Source organism: Nematostella vectensis, chromosome 8 (assembly GCF_932526225.1).
Source record: "Nematostella vectensis chromosome 8, jaNemVect1.1, whole genome shotgun sequence".
NCBI lineage: Eukaryota > Metazoa > Cnidaria > Anthozoa > Actiniaria > Edwardsiidae > Nematostella > Nematostella vectensis.
Genome location: NC_064041.1, coordinates 8,901,007 through 8,922,070, shown reverse-complemented (window position 1 = coordinate 8,922,070; position 21,064 = coordinate 8,901,007). Strand labels below are relative to the sequence as shown.

Genomic DNA, 21,064 nt, shown 5'->3' with positions numbered 1-21,064 from the left:
TTGCGCGCATGGAAGAAAAAAAAGATCACTGGATTATGATGAATTTATTTCTCGTGAATTGTTGAGAATATAAAACAGATGCTAGTTTGCTAGACAACTCATCATATGTTTTCGTCTCGAGAGAGGAATGCATTAAATATTTGTACAAAAAGTTCTATAAACTACATCAGAATTATTTTCAAAAGTGAGAAACGAAGAAAACTGCTAAAATATTCTCTTCATAATAAGGCCATCGTAGAAAAATTAATCAAAACTGCTGCTTATAAGAAATATAGTTTCTCTTCTTTGTAAAGAAGGCCATACAATTTATAAAAGTTTCTATCTAAACCAATCCGAATTCAGGCTCGAATGAGTACATGCGCGACACACGCGAACTGCGTTCACCAGTATTCGCGGGCTCGGTTTGTGCGCGCTCATGACTACGCGGCGCCCAGTGGAACCTAGGTAACCGCCTCCAAACTTCCTCTTGGTCCGGCGACACAACAGCCAGTGGGGGTAAGGGTGCGGGCGCGTTAGTAGGCGGGAGGGCGTAGAATTCCTGTGCTTCCTTTTGCCTCGACTTGAGATGCGAGACGCGTGACTTGGCTTGCGTAACACGTTGGGTAGCTTCCTGGAGCATGCGCGCATCCAGGTCGGCGCGAGCCATGGCGGTCTCCGCCTGTCGTAACAGCTGTCGATGCTCCATGTATCGCTTGACAAGACTCTGGTTCTCTTGGCTCAGCTCTTTTCCCTTGCGGACCACATCCTCGGATAACAAGATCGTTTCATCTTTATGAGCCACGCGGTCGTGTTTCAACAGAGCGTTTGAAACAGACGTCTGCTGGCACGAAAAATCGTTCATGAACATCCGGTCCGCCTGGCGAGATTTCTTCTGCTCAGCGGTGACTGCGCGAGCCGTTTGTAACCTCTCCTGCTCCGCAACCCGTCGTGCTTCGCGCTCCTTTAACACCTCAGCGGTCTTCACCTCTTCGCGCAAGCGCCGTCGGAGTGTAGTTTCCTGGTAGTCGGTCTTAAAGGCCTGGACACGTTCCCTAGATTGAAGTCTCTCTTCGCGCAACTGAGCGACCTTTTCGCTTTTACTACTTGCTGACTCGGCACGCTCACGGTCCCGATACGCCTGCTGTACTGCACGCAAGCAGGCTATACCCATCGTACCATGCGTGCGCATGAACAACCGCTGGTCAATATTCATCGTGGGCCTGGGAATTATCACTTTACGTGGCTCGTTCAGAACATTAAGTTCGTGTTCCCGTGCTGCTTTGCGCACCTCGATCCCCGCCTCACGTTTTGACGCCAGCATTTCCAAGAGAGGCTCTGTTGTGTTTATAGGCGGATCAAGGCCTGACAAACGAAACTGAGCTCGTGGTGCTTCCTCGGAATTCTCGAATACTTTTTCTGTCCTCGGGTGTGTTTCTGCAATCGGACCGAAAAACACCCTGACAGTTGGATATCTCACAACTCGATCTTTTCGCTTCCGCCTTTTAGTACGGTTCCAAATTCTTTCTTCCTCTTTTAGCAATTCTTTACTCTTAGTTTGAGGCTTCTCTTTCGCACTTAACGTCGACACCGTCTTAGTTTTTGAAATTTTCACCGCCATCTTGCTCTTTTTAGGTTCTAGACCCAGTTCTCTCTCAACCTTCACCGCCTCCTTTTGAGCTTTGATGATATCTGACGTACTAGTCTCCAGTCTTAGGAGATTAATACTCACGCGCGTCGTGACGCGAACAGGGCTCCCGTCGTCCGAGGCGAGTTTTTCCTCAGTTGGAGTATTAGAAACCCTGCTTCCTTCTTCCTCCTCATAGATTCGATCGATTGGTTCTACAACGATAGAGACACTTTTGCTGGGTGATTTTGACTTGAGTTTTTCCTCGGAGGACTTGGGCGTCACCCTGCTTTGATAGCCTGGTTTGATGTCCTTCACGTACGAATCGTAGTCGAGTCGGATGACAGCAGAGGAGGAGCGGCTAGGGGCGGGCGAGGACGGAGGAGCGAATGGTTCCACCCGTCCGTGTCCCTTGTAGTGGCGATAGAAGCGCTGAATAGACACAGCAGCCCTGACAAACAAAACAAAGAATCAGTCTATCATTATTCTCGTGTAGTTACTTGATAACAAAAATAACTTTTTTCTTGTTCCTTTACGAAGCTTGGTGACCTAGATGTCAACAAAAACATACAGGCCCGAACCCCGGGGGGGCACAACGGCCGAAGGTCCGGTTTCGGTTACGTGCTATTGTAACCAAAACTGTAAAGCATAAGCTATATCACTCTGGGGTGTGGCCAAATCGACAATAAACGTCCCGCGGAAATACTGCAAAGGCATAAAAAAAGCCCTCTTTGTTCTTTGGGGGTGACTTTTTTCAGGGAAACTCCCCCCCACCCCCCTGGAAAATTTAGGTCCACTTTTTCGGATTCTGCACCCCTCCCCCCTCCAAGATAAATTCTGGACACGGGCCTAACATAGATGTAGGAATTTATAAAAAACTGATAAAGTAAGAAAGCGGTTTTGTCTTGACAGCACTGTTAGAATTCCGAATGTATGACAGTTTTCATATAGCAGACTTCGCAAACAGTCTACTGTAACAATCAGTAACAAACTGCACTTGCAATGTACATCTAGAAGGTTTTTCCATTTAATGATTTTGAAGAGCCTTTGGTATATGCATAAGTCAGCCCCTTACCAGATGCGCATGTCTTGGAGGTACTTCACTCTCTGTCTTGCCAAATGGCCTCTTATCAGCTTTTGTATGATAAGCACAGGGGAGTTTTTGGCTTGGATATGATTCACTTGGGAGATAAGTTTGTTAACATGATTGAGAGCTTCATCATAGTTGTGTTCCTGTGAAGAAAAAAAAGTGACATGAGAATAATATCCAAGTTTATCAAGAAAATCATTTGGATGCCTGTCTGAAATTTTTAGTTGAGATTTAAGCCAGTTAAACTTTTTTAGCCAAAACAGGGAATGTGCACATTCAAACAACCTCCCCTACCCTTTTATAGGCCTGCAGAAGATAATTAGCAATATTAAGCTGTATTAAGTTAATTTTGTGAAATCATCAAAAATATAAACTGTGAATCCCTAGTTCTTCAAAAAATTGATTTACTTTTGGCATGCTTATCTACTACTTTTACAACTAAGTCACATTGGTGGATCCAGACTCTATTGACTATAAAAACAGGGATGTGTAGACAAACTAGAGATAATGAAAAGTGGTTGATTATAACAAAAATGTACCACCCTCTCCTGGACCTGTCCTTGGGTCACGTACACACACTTCTTCAATATGAGGAAATGGCTTGTACTGTTGCGGCTGTGCCTCCAAGTTTTCTTAATGTCTCCGTATAGTAGATAGGGACCCCCAGTTTTTTTAGGTAAATTATGGCCTATCTAAGTCATAAAGCCTAAGTTTTGTACCTTTTTAAAGGGTGCTTTCAAGTCAATCAAAAAAGATGGTCTCAGAGCAGAAAACCTTCCACTGAATGTAGCATCCTCAATGATCTCCTCATCAGAAATCACATGTCGGTCAAGCACCTTGAGCGACCACAAGCTGTTAACAACATGGTGACGGTAACTTGGCTTGAGGCTAAGTGGGGTGTCATACAAGGTAAGGATTGAAAGACTGGGTGATGATGCCATGAGCTGGATGTAATCCAGTCTAGATATCCCATTATCGTGTAGGAAGACTGTTGTTAGCTCCTGTAGACCAGCCCAGAACTTGTGACCTGGGATTTTAGTAATCTAGTTTGGAGGGAAAAAATCAGACTCTAGATTAGAGAGTTGTTGATGAAACAAAATTGTTCTACACTCTTTAAGTAGTTTCTACATTATTAGCCATGAATCTTTACCTAACCTAATTACAACTAATTAAACCTATCAACGGCATTGTTTTCCCTAAACACATTCTACTTCGACTTATCTATTATTAAACAGTAAGTATACCTTTGTAATAAAAAAGTTTTGACACTGAATGATTTATTATCTAAGATTTCAAGTATGTGATAAATATAGCTTATGCCGAGAGCAAATCATGGGTACATCAAAATAAGTAAAAGATTTGAAAAATGACAAACAGATGACGATACCGCATTCACGCCAGCACTTAAACCAGTTAAAGATGGTTTAAACTTGTTAAAATCTCAATCTCCCAAGAGTGGACAGAACCAAGAACAAAACTGAATAGACTGTGCTATACATGTTACTAAGTGATCATTTAGCTAGTTATAATTTAACACAATGAGTAATTTGGCAAGTTATCAGGCAAAGAAAAACCTTGTTTAATTAAACATGGTTTTCGTTAAGTTATGTACATTGATAAACTATCTTGTTAAAAAATGTAAACAAAGTTTATGACATCTCGTTCGTCGAAATGTAAACATAGATGTAAATCGTGTATCTACGGTATAAAACCATAACTAACAACATGGGTATAACAAAATTGTACCTGATTGCTGTGAAGATCTAAGAACATTAGCTGACGACAATGACCTAAAGCATCAAAATTCTTTATGTAGTTGCACGCTAGCACGCAAATTTTTAGATTCACACACAAATCTATAGATCGCACAGTATGTAGATGGATACTACTCATGTTCAGATAGTTCACGTCTTCCAGATTGCATTTTTCCCCGATGTTTTCCCATATTGCTTCCTCGCTTGCCGCCTTGAGAAAACCCCTCTCGTGCGCATTCCGAAAAACATCTTCTTCTCTTTGCTTCTCAAATTTTGACTTTTGTTGCGATTTCGGGACATTCCTTTTGTCAGGAGAACCAACAAAGTCCCTGGCATCAAATACCATATTCGGTTTTTAAAAATTTCAAGCTAAATTAGCCATATTTGTTTTATTGTATTAGCTCAGCCATTTCGCCGTCAAACTTCACGACAAAGGCAGCCATCTTCTCTCTTGCTTTGTTTGTTGCGTAGCAACAGAGAAGTGACCACAATCGTTTGTGTCCAGGTTTCGCGCGGTTGATCTGACACAGAAATCTCAGCGAAAGCCAAGTGTTCACGTTTTTCAAGGATATTTTCACACGAAACGCGAAGTATGTTGTGTACGGTAATCTTTTTATTCTCCTTTTTTCGTGCTTCACAAGCTTAAACTTTTTAGATATACATATTTTGCCGTGGCTATGTCGCGGCTATTTCATCGCGCAATGCAAATTTATTAACACCAAAGCGCGTAAACCAATGAGCACTAAAAAAATTCTATTCAACAAACATTCATAAGTAAAGACATTGCTTTGTTTGTCGAAGTAGACGAGTAGAATGGATACATTGACTCGACATATTTACTTTGCTCGAGGCAGGTGATTCACACTTGAACAATGGTGTCAATTCATGCAAACGCCTACATTGCAGGCTAACATAAACAATATTATCTAAAAAATAGTCGCAGAAAACTTAGATAGTGAGCTACATTAACGAAGTTGGTGCTAGGAAAAGAGAGAATTCGCATGTGCGCGTATTCACGCCACAAGTTTCCTTCTCCGCGGTTGTTGGCTAGTTGTATTGTGCAGAAAAAAACTTCAAAATTAGATTCATAGCCTAAATAAATGACTGGCAACAAAACGACTCTAACAAAACAAATGGGAATGCTAATAAAACGACCTTTTAATAACAAGAGATCAGAGATATTTATGCTCTCTGATAAATTGTTTTTCTTTTTTTTTTCTCAGCTCCTAAACTAGTTATCGTGACATATAATCGGAGAATACATAAAGCTCGACCAATCAGATGTCAGTTCTAGCCTTCTCGTAATACAAACCACGTTATGCTGCAAGCGAATCAGAAGGAGAATCGGCCAAGAAATACAAAATGCGGTTTTGAAAACCATCTTTTCAGCGGAGTTTAAAACACGTCATCGAAATTATACATAAGCCGGTTTAAAGGACAAGTATCTCAATGGATTAGTGTCTTAGTTTTGTTTCATGAGTTCAACCGCCAAGAAAATTTGCGTAGAAAACATTGTCTAATGCGGAAATTATGAAAACATTGCTCTCTCCCGCTCCGCGCTATAATCAAAGAGTGAAAACACACCGCACGAAGTCCGGCAGGATTCTTTGCACTGGGAAAGGTTGTCTTGGATGTAATCCGCAGCTGTTTGGCGATAAAAGTGTCGTAGATGCTTTGGGAGATGTTGATAGTGTTGTGTTTGATGAAAGGAAGGATTTAGGAGTCGTTCGACGACGAATTCGTCCTGAAACGTCGCCGGGTTGTCATGGGGATAGTCATAAGCAAAGCTCAGGAACTAATGGTCAAAAAACTATTAAGAAATTGTCGAATTCACAGCAAGATAAAACGCCATCGATATTGGTAACAAAAAGTGCTGCGAAAACAGGAAATGGTGATAAAGGGACATGTAAACAGAGGAGCGAGGTAGAAAAGAGGCACGAAGGTGGAAAAAACGGGAAAACAAATCAGCAACAAAATTTCAACTTACTTAAAGTACCTAAAAGCACATATTATAAAAAGATATCACATCAGCACAAACGGCGTCAAAAAGAAAGCTGCTGTGTTCAAGATTCAAAAGAAGAAACGCGAATCCAAAGTTCGCCTGATATTAGAACAATACAGCAGAAACACGGCGCATTTTATCATACTTTCCCAGGAGTCATTGCAAATCGTGGCCAGCTGGACCTTAGCGACCAAGCTTTTGCGAAAACAAATTTCTTAGAAATGCTTAAGAAAAGTGAGACTGGAATTTATGACGTCAGAATAATGGAGTTGGATAAGTCATCGAAATGGGTGAACAGAGTTTTAGAGCAAGGAGCAAAAGTAGAGGATTTGCTTCCTAGAATACCGCAAGTTTTTCGGGAGAGAAGTTCTGGTGACGGATCCGAGAAACAAATATGTGATAAAAATACTCAAACAGCAACCTTTTCTCAAATGAAAACTTCGGTTAACTTTGCCGAGACGGTGCTTCGGAATCGCTTCGTAATGCAAGGCGAAGAAGCGGTCGTCATTGTGGAACACGAGCATGGCAGCTCGACAGCCGAGCACGACACGAGTCTTTATCGATTAGGCTTTGCTATGGAACAAGTTGATGGCCCAAGGAACTTCCCGAAGTTCTCGATATTAGAAATAGCGGAGAGTCTAGAAGAGTTTGTGCACATGAAGGTCATCAAAGTGATACAGAGGAAGGAGAGAATGTGGCACATTCTTGTGAAGGGACGGAAAGTGAGGGACTTCTTGGTCCGGTGTGGAGTTGTCCTAGGCGGAAGGCATTTTCAGCTGATTGAGCTCCGCAAGAAGGCAACACTAAGAACTTAAATTAGTCCCTCTTTAGTTATGGTATTGATAGTAGGAGAGAACTAACGTCGCGCGCTTTGTGAAAGGCTGTTACATGCGCATGCGCTCGACCATCGTGGACACGCTGTATTCGCATGCCAATTATTTTATTTATTTATTTATTTATTCATTTATTTATTTATTAGCTTCCACCAAGAGACCATGATGTTCCCTTGCTTCCACCAAAGGTGCGGAACACACAACAGGGCGGGGCCCCAAATTAAGTGTGCCCGGAAACACAATTCGCATCGACATGAACTTTATTAAAGCCGCATTGTCACCAGTTTACTTCCGGTCGATTTCTTATCAATCTCCTATGATTTTTAACGGAAAACGCGAAAAAATATTTCAAAACATTGAAAGCAGTGTGTCTATTGGAGGTTTCTTTGAGGATGTGACTGATGATTTAGAGCGGACGGCATGTTTAAAAATATCTCGGATTCTAACATGCCAAGGCTCAGATAGCAAAAAAAAAAAATCTTTTTTAGTCCTGATGCGTTCTTAAATGCAGAATTAAATTGTGCTTGTAGTAACAACCTTATTATTGCTATTGATCATCACTGTAGTTCTCTTCCTAATAATTCATTGGATATTATATTCTTATAAACACTAAAATTAAAGAACATCATTAAGAACATATTCAGCCTTAAAGTGTCCCAAAAATAAGGGCCCAGCCTCTACTTATAAAAAAACAGTGTGGATAGAAAATTGAAAGATAACAAGATATATCCAGCTTATATTCTAAAACTATATCCAGGTATCATATTCTGTAAATTTATTTTATTTCAGTCGCGAAATATTATATACTCTAAGATCATAACGATCCAGAATTTTATTGTTTTGTACGCGTGTACTCTATACGAGCGTGTACTGTTATACAAAGCATCATGGACAACGAGTTAGCGCCTGCGCATGCGCCACCCGTTATCACAAAATCATTTCTGCTACGATTAATCTACCTTAACCTATCATAAAAAATATATGAGCTCTTATAAATCTTAGTTGAGGGGCTATGCCACGAGTTTTCCGTAAGCCACAGTTTACTTAAACCACAAGACCTTTTGAGTGGCGAATTGAAGCCAAAAATAAGCACAGAAATGTATGCCATATCAAGAAAATTTAGCCAAAAATTGTCGTTTTTCCCAGACGCGGTCACTTCTATACAAGGAAAGTAATATATTCCTTATTTGGAAAACCTGCTCGATTCTTGTCATTTTTAAGGCTGCCGTACCGCAGGTGCTTCGCAAACTTTATGAATTGTATTCAAAAGAAAAAAACAGTGCCTGTGACCATTTTTAGTTAATGGAGAAAGCTTCTGAAAAGAAACTAAATTCATCGGTACCAGACCCCTAAAACGACAATAGTTTCTTCATATGGCGCGCCTTTCTCGCCAAAGAGCGTAAGCCCTTTCCTAAAAGGCACTTTCTGGCTGATTCGTTAGCGCCGAGTAAGTCACTTTTGTTGTTGTTATTTCGTCGCCACAAGTAGAATCGCGCACAAAGTTTGTCACGCGATTTCTAAAAGAAAATCGCCTATTAGTGAAAAAGGAAAACTATGGTCTAGAGATCTCATTGTCGATATCAAATAACCTTTCTTTGATATCCACAGTGTACATCGAGTCTCTACTCTGATTGTGGCCTACGAAAAAAAGAGCAAATCCATGCGAAACTGATTTACAGTGGCTTTACTTCCATCTCAACTAGCTAAACTCCACAAACGGATGACACCTTTCTCATAGGGTAACCATTGAGGTCACATACGCCACATCGATATCACTTCTGCTGGTTATTTCGAATTAACAAATACAATTGAAACCTCGTCCAACATATTCGGCTTTAAATGACATGAGTGCTTTCCCTGACAATAGCACTTAAAATGTGCCAAAGACAGCTAGTATTTCTGGCACCCATACGCTCAGCTGCCCACAAGACAAGGAAAATGTTGCGACCTACTTCGTAGCACCTCAACGTCGGGTGCAGGTAACGCCGTACTGTACTGCTCAACCAGCAATGTTGGTTGTTTGGTCAGCAATTTCGGCGTTATTTACGCGGGATTTAGTTGAAACAAACTAACGATGCTATCTAAACGAAACACAGCATTCTTCAAAAACAGCTTACTTTTACAGTCCTTTGGAGAATGTATTTAACAGCACCTTAACTCTCTGGTCGTATATAGTTTCTTGACGCATTGATTTTTTTTTTCTTTTTTACCATGCCATTCGAATGAAATCCTTCTGATATCACACGTTGTTAATCAATCATGAAAAGCCATTCACCATGAATCAACTCTATTCTTGGTTGCCAAGCAAACACCCCCAGCCACTCCGAGTATCTGTACACACGCGCAGCTGCAGCGTAGGCTTGTTCACACGCGCGCACCTTGAAAAACGTTTTCCACATGCACACCGCCTGCTACTATCATAAAAATAGCAAACAGCGCATGTTCCAAGCAACATCTCTTCATCAAACATTACTCACGCATTTGGCAAAATCAGCGCAAGTACAAAGGCATGCAAACTAAGTCCACTAGAGGCGCGTGATGGTGACGTAGTGTATATGAGGTCACAGTAGTAGTAGTATGGCGTCACAGTCGTTGTCATAGAAACGTGCGTTCCGCGCGTGCGCATGTCAAGTCCGTTAGACCGTCTCCAAGAATGGATCCGTCTCAACTTCGTCGTCTAGTTTGTGGTTCTCTTGTGTCTCTCGCAAATAGTAGTCGGCAAATTCCTAAGGTAAAGCATAATTTTGTCAGTACATCGAGTAATGTAATTAAGTAGCGCAGAAAGAAAGACAATTGACAAGCTATTTTAATTACTGTGGTGTTGTTTTTATGTCTTGGGTGGGTCGATATCATTAACAATTTTAATATTAAAATTTCTGTTAACAATGTTTAAGTGATAACTTTTTTCACTTTTCAATAAATAATGTACAAGCACATTCTCTAAAAACTGCCTCAGTAAAACACATTCCAACGAGATAACAAGCTTTTATCACTCTTTGACAATAAATAATTTTAATGAGAAAAATATTTTAATTTTACGTTTATCCTGGTTGCTAAAGAAACATTGATTAAATAATTTTCATTCTTTCTATTTATTATATAGTTGATTAATGTAATCTGTTTATGCGATTTCCCTTCACGTGTGATAAAATATAACGCTTTCAGACTACGAACGAACTACGAATTACGAACATCTGGGGAACACTGTGTGCTATGCTACCTGGGCTGGACACAGGACACGTTCTAATGATGACACTCTTTAAAAACAATGATCGCCTGCTTTTCCAAAATAGTCGAAGATGTCCAAACGTATACATAGGTACCAAGCCACAAGGGCAGCCCCGTTCCCATGGTTCCCCAGGGGCAGGGAAGACCCTGGGAACGAGGATGGCGCAAGGGGATAAGAGAGAAGAGACCGCGCGCATAAGGAGAAAGAGTAATGACTAAAAAATTCCTTTCATTTCTTCGGTCTTCGCGCGCGGTCGATAATCTTCTTCACAGAGGACAACCCTTTGCACTTATTACGCATCGTTATAGGACATACATATGGCCTTCGATGAATAAGTATTCTATGAATACAATATTTGCCTTCGTTTCACGAAGTTTAATTTCTTTTTTAGGGCTTTCTCTCCCTAAATTTCAAGGTGTATGAATATGATATTTGTACGGTCGACCTCTCTTTCTTCTCATAAAGTACAAATACCCAGCGATAAGTGCTACGCCTATAGCGGTATACACCACGAGACATAGACTGGTGTCGTAAGTATTTAGCCCCAGCGTCAACACGGTGGTGATGACATGTGGACGCGAAGTGCTAGGAATCTGAGCCCTTACTAGATCCGCGTCGTCAAGTTCTGGTGGTCCTTTCTTGTGTTTCTTGATTCTGATGTTATCTTTGCCGTAATGATCCTTGAGAAACTTCAACACCATGTGTTCCTTCCACTGCGATTGGTCGTCACGACAATTTGCGCATATGTCATCTGAGGGAAACTGGATTTTCGGGAATTTCGGATCCTCACTTTCGTCCAAATGGAGGCGCTTGTTTGCCTTATTGTGTGCTTGCCATAGCCATAGGATGGCGTCATCACGTGACTTCACCGTGTCCTCAATGTCCTCTGCCATCTTAGTGAAATGTTTTACGCAATAAGAGCACGTGAAGAAATGGCGGATGTATTCCCGGATGTGGAGCAGAGTGCGTAAGCCCGGTGGGGTATTTTGGTCTCCTTTCTTACAATTCACAGTCAGGACGTGAAAGAGCGTCCAGAGAGTACAAGGATAGCCACGATATCGCGGACTGCTTCCTTGACACGCTTGCCATTCCACCTTATGAGGCAGAGGCGCGTCGTGCTATAACAAAAAAAAGATTCGGTTAGCCGCATCCATAGCCGTAATAGGTCTCGAATTAATTTGGGGGGGGGGGGGCACAGCCACGCCCCTACTGGTCATTTCCTTATATTTCTTTAAAAAAAGGGAGGGCACGTGCCCCCAGTGCCCCACACCCTGCTACGGCCCTCCATCCTAGAAAAATAACGAGAATAAATCCATTTCCATCATGGTTGAAGCTATTGCGAAACTTTCGACTGCATGCCATTGGTTGAAAAAATATGTAAATACGCTTACCTCTATCATATCATTTGTGGTCGTAGCTATGTTGAGGAAATCCTTGGATCGGAGCTTCGTCAGGAGCTTGCTGGATATTTTGTTCGCCAGATGACGGAATAACATTGATGTGGTGCGACTACCAGGGAAACACTGAAAGATAAACAGTAAAGTCAGATATAGGGTCAAAATAAATAGGGCAGCAGAGACAGAGGGGGCAACATATAAATGGGGCAGCACAGATAGAGGGGGCAACACAGATAGAGGGGGCAACACAGATAGAGGGGGCAGCACAGATAGAGGGGGCAACACAGATAGAGGGGGCAACACAGATAGAGGGGGCAACACAGATAAAGGGGCAGCACAGATAGAGGGGGCAGCACAGATAGAGGGGGCAGCACAGATAGAGGGGGCAGCACAGATAGAGGGGGCAACACAGATAGAGGGGGCAACACAGATAGAGGGGCAGCACAGATAGAGGGGGCAGCACAGATAGAGGGGGCAGCACAGATAGAGGGAGGAACACAGATAGAGGGGCAGCACAGATAGAGGGGGCAACACAGATAGAGGGGGCAGCACAGATAGAGGGGGCAGCACAGATAGAGGGGGCAGCACAGATAGAGGGGGCTGCACAGATAGAGGGGGCAGCACAGATAGAGGGGGCAGCACAGATAGAGGGGAAGCACAGATAGAGGGGGCAACACAGATAGAGGGGGCTGCACAGATAGAGGGGGCAGCACAGATAGAGGGGCAGCACAGATAGAGGGGGCAGCACAGATAAAGGGGCAGCACAGATAGAGGGGGCAGCACAGATAGAGGGGGCAGCACAGATAGAGGGGGAAACACAGATAGAGGGGGCAGCACAGATAGAGGGGGCAGCACAGATAGAGGGGGCAGCACAGATAGAGGGGGCAGCACAGATAGAGGGGGCTGCACAGATATAGGGGGCAGCACAGATAGAGGGGCAGCACAGATAGAGGGGGCAACAGATAAAGGGGGCAGCACAAAAACAGGGCGGGAGGAGACAAAGGGGGCAGCACAGATAGAGGAAGGGGCAGGAGAAATAAGAATGGCAGAAACATGAACACAAGGCACATCAAACACGAAAAAACACGCACTGAATAAGAAGACTAGAAACACAACTCAAGATATCTTACAATGCATCGATTTCGGTGGAGTCTAGAGAAGTTTCTAGGTTATGAAAAATCACACTCTATCAGAAAGCTCTACCTCAGAGATGAGACCAAAAAAGTTCTTCAGGGCTTTCAGTGCGTCTCCTTTGATCTCCTTTTTCATAGGGATCTCGTTCCATAGCATGTAAGACAGACCACTGACCATGTCCTTCAGGTAAACATCCGAGCTAAAAACACAATATGATAGACCTCAAACAGTACATGACGTCACTGACTAGATGACGTCAAAATATCAAATTACGTCCATTACGTAAAGCCCATACAGGCCCTTAGGTACACATCTTGTATTCATCAGCTGTTTTCATCCCAGAAAAGATTCAGTTACACATCCAGGCCGGTACCCAGGATTTTTCTTGAGAGAGGGGGGGGGGGGGGTGCAAAATCCAAAAAAAGTGGGCCTAATTTTTCGGGGGGGGGGGGGGGGGGGGGCGGAGTGAGTCCTCTGATAAAAACCTGACAACCCAAAGAAAAACAGATTTTTTTATGCCTTCACAGTATCTCCAAGGGACATTAATTGTCGGATTCGGCTACTACCATAGTAATCTAACTTATGCTTAGTTTTGTCTACAAATAGCACAGTTATTGGGAACTGAACATTGACCTTGGGCCACGCCCCTGGGTACTGGACTGACATCTACCTGCTTCCGGTAAGCTTGTGGAAGGCTATAGGGCCCCCATGAAGCTTGGCGAAGTGCTCATATGCACGCTGTGCTGCAGGTATCTCTGGGAACGTCTTGCGCAATTTCTTTCCGAGGCGGCGATGCAACTTTCGCTTAAAGTCAGCGTGGGTTCTCTGACTCTGTGGAAGTCTGAGCACATGAGGGGAAAACAATTAGCAAGCAAACAGTATAAACATACATCAAAGGGCAAGCAAACAGTATAAACACAGCTACCATTTCTGAGTAGGTTGGTGCTAACAAGATTTCCTAATTACCAAAAGGGAAAAAACCCGTAGTTGCACTTTTAAACCTGATTTTTATTAAGAAATCCATATCTTTTGATTTGAAATTGAGTACATTTAAAGCAAAAAAATCGCCTTAAGTTCTTAGAGGAAATTGTTCAGATGGAACAATGCAGTCCTTCAACACCCAATAACAGCAGATGCGGATCCAGTATCTCTAAATGGAGGGTTGATTATGGCCGGATACACGGCTTATAACTGATCCTGTGGTTCGTGACAGGTTACATATATCTAACAATAATTCATGCTTAATTGGACTTGTAGCGTCAGCAAAGTCAAGAAGGCAAAGCCACAAAGACAGTACCTCCTGTCCCTCATATTTATTTTATCCATACGAGGTGACCTCATTTTATTTTACTAATAATCCGTCACCCTTGTATTCGCCCCTGAACAGACTAACCCTTCTGATAACTCTCTGAAGTATCCCTTCTCAATAAACACGATGGCGGGAAAGTCAGTAATCTGGTACTTGTCAACTAGTGCAGTCTAAAAACAAAAGTTTGGTTAGCTTGGGATTCTTTCCAGGAAAACAAGGGCCATTCTACATCACTGCTTTAGTTTTGGCCTTTTTTTTTTTTCAATTTAAATTATTATAATATTTTTTTAGATTTTATTTTAAATTATAATTTCCCCAAAATGTCTTGCCATATGGGGCGCCTGCCTATGCAAGGCCCCCCATACATAGATGTAGAATCAATTAGGGCTTCTGGTTACTGCTCACTTCATTTTAATACATTAAGAACATATTTTAAACAACTGCTAGGGAGGGAGCATTATGTCATTTAGCTGACAAAGATTAATATTGTTTGCATTGATAAATGCCATTCTATGGCATTTCAATGGAGGGAGGGGGGATAGGATAAGGATCCTCCTCTGCCTTTTAGCTGACAAAAATACAAAGGAAATGTATCGAGCACATTGCACCCTCTTACACCCCTCCTACCTTTGTGACATGAATTGTGGCGACAGAGCAAAAAAATGACAAGTTTTCCCAAAATAAGGTCTGGTTAAGTTTGGTAAGTTTGAAGTTTTGCATAGATATTCCTTATGTTATGTAAACCAACATATCTAAAAGTATTTTTTTCTAATGGATTCGTCTTTGAGATATGAGGCTTGAAGTGCAATTTTCAAATGTTCAAAGTATGAATTCTCCTCGTTTTTAGAGATAAGTTGGGCTCTGATCAGAAATTAAGCCAACTTTGCTCGCTTATATCTAAATTTCATATCTTCAAAATTTCTTTAAAATGTGGAATTATGCTTTTGGTCAGAGGAACTCCTTGCATGCGGAATTTTGAGCTTTATTGAGAATTGGAAAATTTCCTGCCATTTTTTTCCTCTGTCAATTATGGCAATACCTCTGTGTCGAGAACCCTTCTAAGTGAGACACTAGGGTACAACTGCATATCCAAGGCGAGCTGAAACATAAAAAGTGACAACATATTGAAGGTCATGATGTGAGATTTGGTTGATGAATGGGGTAAATTAACCTGGGTTAGCCCAGGTTTACCCTATAACCATACATTATTTCTACTTTTTATATAAAAGCTTTTATGCAAGGGTTCACAGTACAAATTATATTTTCATTTTGCAAAGACTACTAATCAGCAACTTGTGAGGTTTCTTTGTATATAAGATAGGACAAGAAAAGCACTAGAGTCATTGTAATTCAATATCTTTGTATGTGACATAATACAATAAAAGCACTATAGTCATTGTTCAATGACTGTCATAGGTTGCAAATTATCCAAAAATATCAAATACTGCAGCCCAATCTGCTCAGAAAGCATTCAAGCATAATATGAAATAATATCCCGTTGACAGACACAATTATCTATTCATATAGGGAAGCCCTGTAAACCCAACAGCTTAAGTGATTTCAAAACAAACGTGTATTATTTGCGAAGCATAATAAATAATGTCACTTAGGTGTAAGACTGAGATGAATTATGTCTACCACTACTGAATTCCCACTAAACCCTGGTAAATATTGGAAATAAAAAACCGTTTGCCAGTGTTTATCCCTGTATGCGAAAGTGGATTTAGAGAGAGAGTTTAGGGGATTTAACCCCCCCCCCCTCACCCCCACCCTTTGGACTGCTAAATATTTCTATAAGGAATTTTTTGCCCAGAAAATAGAAAAGTAGTAGCAGTAGTAGGAGAAAACGTATTATCTTCTTGAGAAACACACTGATTGCTAAACATAAATACTTTGCTTTTTATAAACAGTGGATAATATTAGTCTTTTACCTCTTTTCCAACAAATGATGATTCCTTTTCAAATACTAGCACTTGATACTTTTGCTCCCCACTGGGCTCATCTAGTTCTGACTCACTATGAATCAATCAACCAGAGAATGTATTAGGCAGCAGCAAAGACAGGCTGATTTAGACAGCAAGATTTACTCATATGCGACCAGCCTACGACATCGCTACAACTAGAGTCGTAGAGTGTAGATCAGCCTACGGCACAGCTACGATGCTCGATTATGAAAGTCGGAGTGTGTACATTGATTCAGGCCTGAGACATATCGTATGCAGGTCACACACAACTTAATCGTGGTGTCTTTATCAGCCTTTAAAATTGCCTCCCAAGCAAAGGTTAGACCCACAGGCCAGGCTGGTATTAACATTTCATCAATCTAGATACCACACTTCCACCAGCCATATATAATTATTTTCTTTAAAATTAAGAACCTATTTAAGAAGCCAAGAAGCCTATAATTTAAAATAGCACATGATGGATAAGAACCTGTTTAGGCTAATCTGGAAAATCTAGGTGTGAAAAAATGATTGAAGCTGACTTCAAATATGGTATGAAATGTTCTAATAAGGAATTGACTGAGCAGGCTAAAAAAATGACAGTTATCAGACCAAGATTGAATGATCCCTATTTGGGATAATGGATCCACCTCTACCCCCATCCCTATTTGGAATAATGGATCCACCCCTACCCCCATCCCTATTTGAGATAATGTATTCACCCCTACCCCCATCCCTATTTAGGATAATGGATCCACGCCTACCCCAATCCCTATTTGGGATAATGTATTCACCCCTACCCCCATCCCTATTTGGGATAATGTATTCACCCCTACCTCCACCCCTATTTGGGATAATGTATTCACCCCTACCCCCATCCCTATTTGGGATAATGTATTCACCCCTACCCCCATCCCTATTTGGGATAATGTATTCACCCCTACCCCTATCCCTATTTGGGATAATGTATTCACCCCTACCCCCATCCCTATTTGGGATAATGTATTCACCCCTACAGTACCCCCATCCCTATTTAGGATAATGTATTCACCCCTACCCCCATCCCTATTTAGGATAATGGATCCACCCCTAACCACATCCCTATTTGGGATAATGTATTCACCCCTACCCCCATCCCTATTTAGGATAATGGATCCACGCCTACCCCCATCCCTATTTGGGATAATGTATTCACCCCTACCCCCATCCCTATTTAGGATAATGGATCCACCCCTACCCCCATCCCTATTTGGGATAATGTATTCACCCCTACCCCCATCCCTATTTGGGATAATGTATTCACCCCTACCCCCATCCCTATTTGGGATAATGTATTCACCCCTACCCCTATCCCTATTTGGGATAATGTATTCACCCCTACCCCCATCCCTATTTGGGATAATGTATTCACCCCTACCCCTATCCCTATTTGGGATAATGTATTCACCCCTACAGTACCCCCATCCCTATTTAGGATAATGTATTCACTCCTACCCCCATCCCTATTTAGGATAATGGATCCACCCCTAACCCCATCCCTATTTGGGATAATGTATTCACCCCTACCCCCATCCCTATTTAGGATAATGGATCCACGCCTACCCCCATCCCTATTTGGGATAATGTATTCACCCCTACCCCCATCCCTATTTAGGATAATGGATCCACCCCTACCCCCCATCCCTATTTGGGATAATGTATTCACCCCTACCCCCATCCCTATTTAGGATAATGGATCCACGCCTACCCTCATCCCTATTTAGGATAATGGATCCACGCCTACCCCCATCCCTATTTAGGATAATGGATCCACCCCTACACCATTCCTATTTCAGGTAATAGATCCACCCTTACCCCTATCCATGTATTTGTCCCATCCCTATTCGTAATTTAGGTGGAACTTATTTGTCCTAAAAAAATCTCTGAAAGTAGGAGTGGGGTACAGCATTCTTAGTCCCAACTTTAGGTCCACCCATGATGTCATTATTACATCATTGAAATCAACTTACTGCAATGGAGTAAAGTTAGGTTTCGGGTTTTCCAGCAACTTTGGGTCCTGGTAATCAACCACTCTGACGATCTCATGTAAAAGGTTGAGAAATGTCTTATCTCCATCTAAATATACAAATATTTTGACAACATATTACTTAAATATGAGCGCAACGTATGGAAAAATTGATCAGGTAAGGCACTTACTGTCAAAATCTTTCCCTAAATTATTTCTGTTCTTTGTAGATGCATTAAAAAACTGGAAAACAAAACAAGATTTATTTTTAGTTAAATAGAATACGTAGACATGAAAGATACCCTTGGAAGTAGTTCATTAGCAGGTGTGTAGAATAAAAGGGTATTTCAATGTTCTTTTTATATTCACTTCTAGAAGATTTGACTCATTTACTGCCTCTCCTTTAAGCTATCAGTTAACCCCCCCCCCCCCCCCCTCATCTTCTCTGTCCCCTATAGCCAATAGGAGTGTACCCATTAATTTAATTTCTCTTCAACCGCACTAGGTCAGCAGTGCTTCAATCATGGCACCCACAAATTTCTGTGTTCGGCTTAAAATTCTCCTCCTGGCACTAATATCAAGTTTAAAGCTTATCAGTGCTCAGGAATCAAGTGCAAAACACCTCCCATTGCCATTTATAAGCTTATAAAATTAAAGATTAGTCAAAGCTACCTTGATAGTTGGATAAGCTTCAATACCAAATTCTCTGCATGTATCTAAGTTACTTTCTTCTGCACAGTCTATTGCTGCAACTCTTATAACACTCTTCCAATCTGAAAAGTAATAAATAGATTACAGGTTGATGGGCTTAACATCACCTCTATTCTATTACTGTACCTTTTATTTCTACAAAAAATTAAATGACTAGACATTTTCAACACAACTGCTAAATTACCCTAGGCCATGCTATTTTCTTTTATTGTAGCTAGACACTTAAGGACATTAAGGTGCATGGGTATTTATTTTAGGGACCAGAAATACTTTGACATCTCCATATGAGTTAATGTAACACCTTAGATTACAATACACAGGTACTCTTAGAGAAAAGTGTATTATGACACATTTTCAATCACCCAAACCAATTTTTTTTATACAATGAAACTCACCGAACCTAAGGGGTGAGTATCATTTAAAAACTATTTTCCCACCATAATTATGCATTAAAACATATATGAACAATGAAAATAAGCGAAGTAAATTGTTACACAAAAAGCTCTAGGGAATTAGCTTTATTGTCATGCAATGTTTTGTTCTTTTGCGCATGTGTCCCAAATATATAAAACATATCTTCATAAAAAAATATAACATATCTTCTCTTGTCAATAAAAGAAAGAGACATGACAAAAAAAAGAAAGCGATCATCGGTTCTTACATGTGTATGTTGTCATTTGTCAAGCGTGATTTTGTGCACGAAATGAACAATAAGTCAATAACACAACTCTCTAAACAAAGATTATTATCAACAATCCGAAAAAGAAATTATAAGATTTTCAATGTATTCTTATTCCGTCTGATACTCTTTTAATAATAAAAAAAAATATTGCACAATCCTTGATGTAAACAATCATCTTGTGAACGATTTCGATTTGAAACCTAATGATCCCGGAACCGTGCAGAGCTCCGAAACGTTACAGAACATCAACTTCCTTAATCCATTTTTTTTAGTGAAAAATCCGTTTTCAGGTGGATTTCATCCTAAGTGGTTTTACGACCTTGGAGATTGAAGTGTTATAAATAATATATCACAATACATGTACCAGTATACCAAAAATAAAATTATCGATCGAGGTCAGGATTCGAACAAAGAAAGACGTGTCGACTCTTTTCCAGGTTGGCAATCGTTCTCGTTTTTATATAAACGCATACATTAAGTTTAAAGCTATCAAAGAAAAATATTAGGGTTGAATACGGGAAATATTTACCTTGAACAACTTGAGCTAATTTCTTCCATGTCGGAGCGAAAGCTTGGCAGTGACCGCACCAACTGGAATAAAACTCTATAATCCACGCAACTGGACTGTCGTAAATGACTCCTTTTATAGTAGTGTTATCTAGTAAAACTATTTCGTCGGTTAAGTTGTATAATCGGGCCTGACATGGCTGTGAAATCGATAAAATTCCTAATATAAACAGAGAGATTGAAACACCGGCCGACATCGCTTGTTTGGACATTTACCAGCTTCTAATGGGTATAACCGCTGCTTAGATACCGTCGGCTCGCCTGCAGAGTGACATTACATTTGAGGCATCCGAGCGGGAAAAAATCTGACACATCTCAAAATAGCCTGTGAGACAAATTTTTTTTTATTTCGTCACAAGGATTCTTCATTCTAAATTGCCGTTGTTTTTACCTTGTTGTTGTTGTGTCTTTTTCTCTTGGTCAGAATCCTGTATTTTTGTGAACTGTATTTTTATGAAAATTTTACTTGCTTGTGATTGGATAAATAAAAAAAGCATATATTGTTGAATACAAAGTCTCCGTACAGCTGTGTAGGCGATGCTGTTATCACCCGATATTAGTTCTACGCTTCACAGATATGAATTTATCTAAAATGACAGGTAAATTTGGATACGTGCAAAGTTACACGAGTTTATAGTCATTACGATAAAAACGCTCGAGAAGATTATTATCTGGTAGGAACCCTCGCAAACCTTTCTCAACTTTTGCGCTTTTTGGCATAAATTAGCGACATTTATTAGTAAGTTTAAAAAAGGGCTAAAACTAGTAGACTAACATAGGTATTTACGCAGGCTAAGACAAATTT

The 21,064-nt window shown here is 41.0% G+C and overlaps 3 protein-coding genes across 5 annotated transcripts; 1 reads left to right on the top strand and 2 right to left on the bottom strand.

Annotated features, from left to right (window-relative positions):
- Nucleotides 1-28: 28 nt before the first annotated feature.
- On the bottom strand, nucleotides 29-6,145 carry LOC5519333 (leucine-rich repeat and IQ domain-containing protein 3). Of its 2 annotated transcripts, none has more exons than XM_048730929.1 (4): nucleotides 6,032-6,145; nucleotides 3,413-3,736; nucleotides 2,679-2,836; nucleotides 29-2,054 (listed from the first exon to the last, which is right to left on the bottom strand). In XM_048730929.1, the coding sequence occupies exons 2-4, from the start codon at nucleotides 3,632-3,634 to the stop codon at nucleotides 323-325; spliced, it is 2,112 nt and encodes a 703-aa protein (XP_048586886.1). In that variant the 5' UTR covers nucleotides 3,635-3,736; nucleotides 6,032-6,145; the 3' UTR covers nucleotides 29-322. The 2 variants fall into 2 exon arrangements, with proteins under 2 accessions (XP_048586886.1, XP_001639232.1); XM_001639182.3 differs by lacking the exon at nucleotides 6,032-6,145 and adding an exon at nucleotides 4,440-4,982.
- LOC116603164 lies at nucleotides 5,667-8,117 on the top strand. The gene has a single exon (XM_032364249.2). It carries the CDS (start codon nucleotides 5,978-5,980, stop codon nucleotides 7,262-7,264), a length of 1,287 nt encoding a protein of 428 aa, XP_032220140.2. The 5' UTR covers nucleotides 5,667-5,977; the 3' UTR covers nucleotides 7,265-8,117.
- LOC5519332 (sulfhydryl oxidase 1) lies at nucleotides 8,043-20,485 on the bottom strand. Of its 2 annotated transcripts, XM_032364246.2 has the most exons (12): nucleotides 20,222-20,485; nucleotides 18,972-19,072; nucleotides 18,491-18,542; nucleotides 18,304-18,409; nucleotides 16,283-16,367; nucleotides 15,391-15,450; nucleotides 14,436-14,521; nucleotides 13,713-13,883; nucleotides 13,112-13,241; nucleotides 11,903-12,034; nucleotides 11,117-11,629; nucleotides 8,043-10,008 (listed from the first exon to the last, which is right to left on the bottom strand). In XM_032364246.2, the coding sequence occupies exons 1-12, from the start codon at nucleotides 20,469-20,471 to the stop codon at nucleotides 9,919-9,921; spliced, it is 1,776 nt and encodes a 591-aa protein (XP_032220137.1). In that variant the 5' UTR covers nucleotides 20,472-20,485; the 3' UTR covers nucleotides 8,043-9,918. The 2 variants fall into 2 exon arrangements, with proteins under 2 accessions (XP_032220137.1, XP_032220136.1); XM_032364245.2 differs by lacking the exon at nucleotides 8,043-10,008 and having other exon boundaries at nucleotides 10,087-11,629.
- Between the last annotated feature and the right edge of the window lie 579 nt (nucleotides 20,486-21,064).

Excerpts from the sequence above, each read along its gene's own strand:
- LOC116603164 (XM_032364249.2), top strand. The coding sequence starts at position 5,978 with ATGAAAACATTGCTCTCTCCCGCTCCGCGCTATAATCAAAGAGTGAAA.
- LOC5519332 (XM_032364245.2), bottom strand. The coding sequence starts at position 20,471 with ATGTCCAAACAAGCGATGTCGGCCGGTGTTTCAATCTCTCTGTTTATA. Across the intron at positions 15,451-16,282 it reads CATCATTTGTTGGAAAAGAG|CTCGCCTTGGATATGCAGTT; the intron begins GTAAAAGACTAA and ends TTTATGTTTCAG. Across the intron at positions 13,884-14,435 it reads TTCAGAGAGTTATCAGAAGG|ACTTCCACAGAGTCAGAGAA; the intron begins GTTAGTCTGTTC and ends TCATGTGCTCAG.
- LOC5519333 (XM_001639182.3), bottom strand. The coding sequence starts at position 4,793 with ATGGTATTTGATGCCAGGGACTTTGTTGGTTCTCCTGACAAAAGGAAT. Across the intron at positions 3,737-4,439 it reads TAGATCTTCACAGCAATCAG|ATTACTAAAATCCCAGGTCA; the intron begins GTACAATTTTGT and ends CCTCCAAACTAG. Across the intron at positions 2,837-3,412 it reads TGAAAGCACCCTTTAAAAAG|GAACACAACTATGATGAAGC; the intron begins GTACAAAACTTA and ends TTTTCTTCACAG.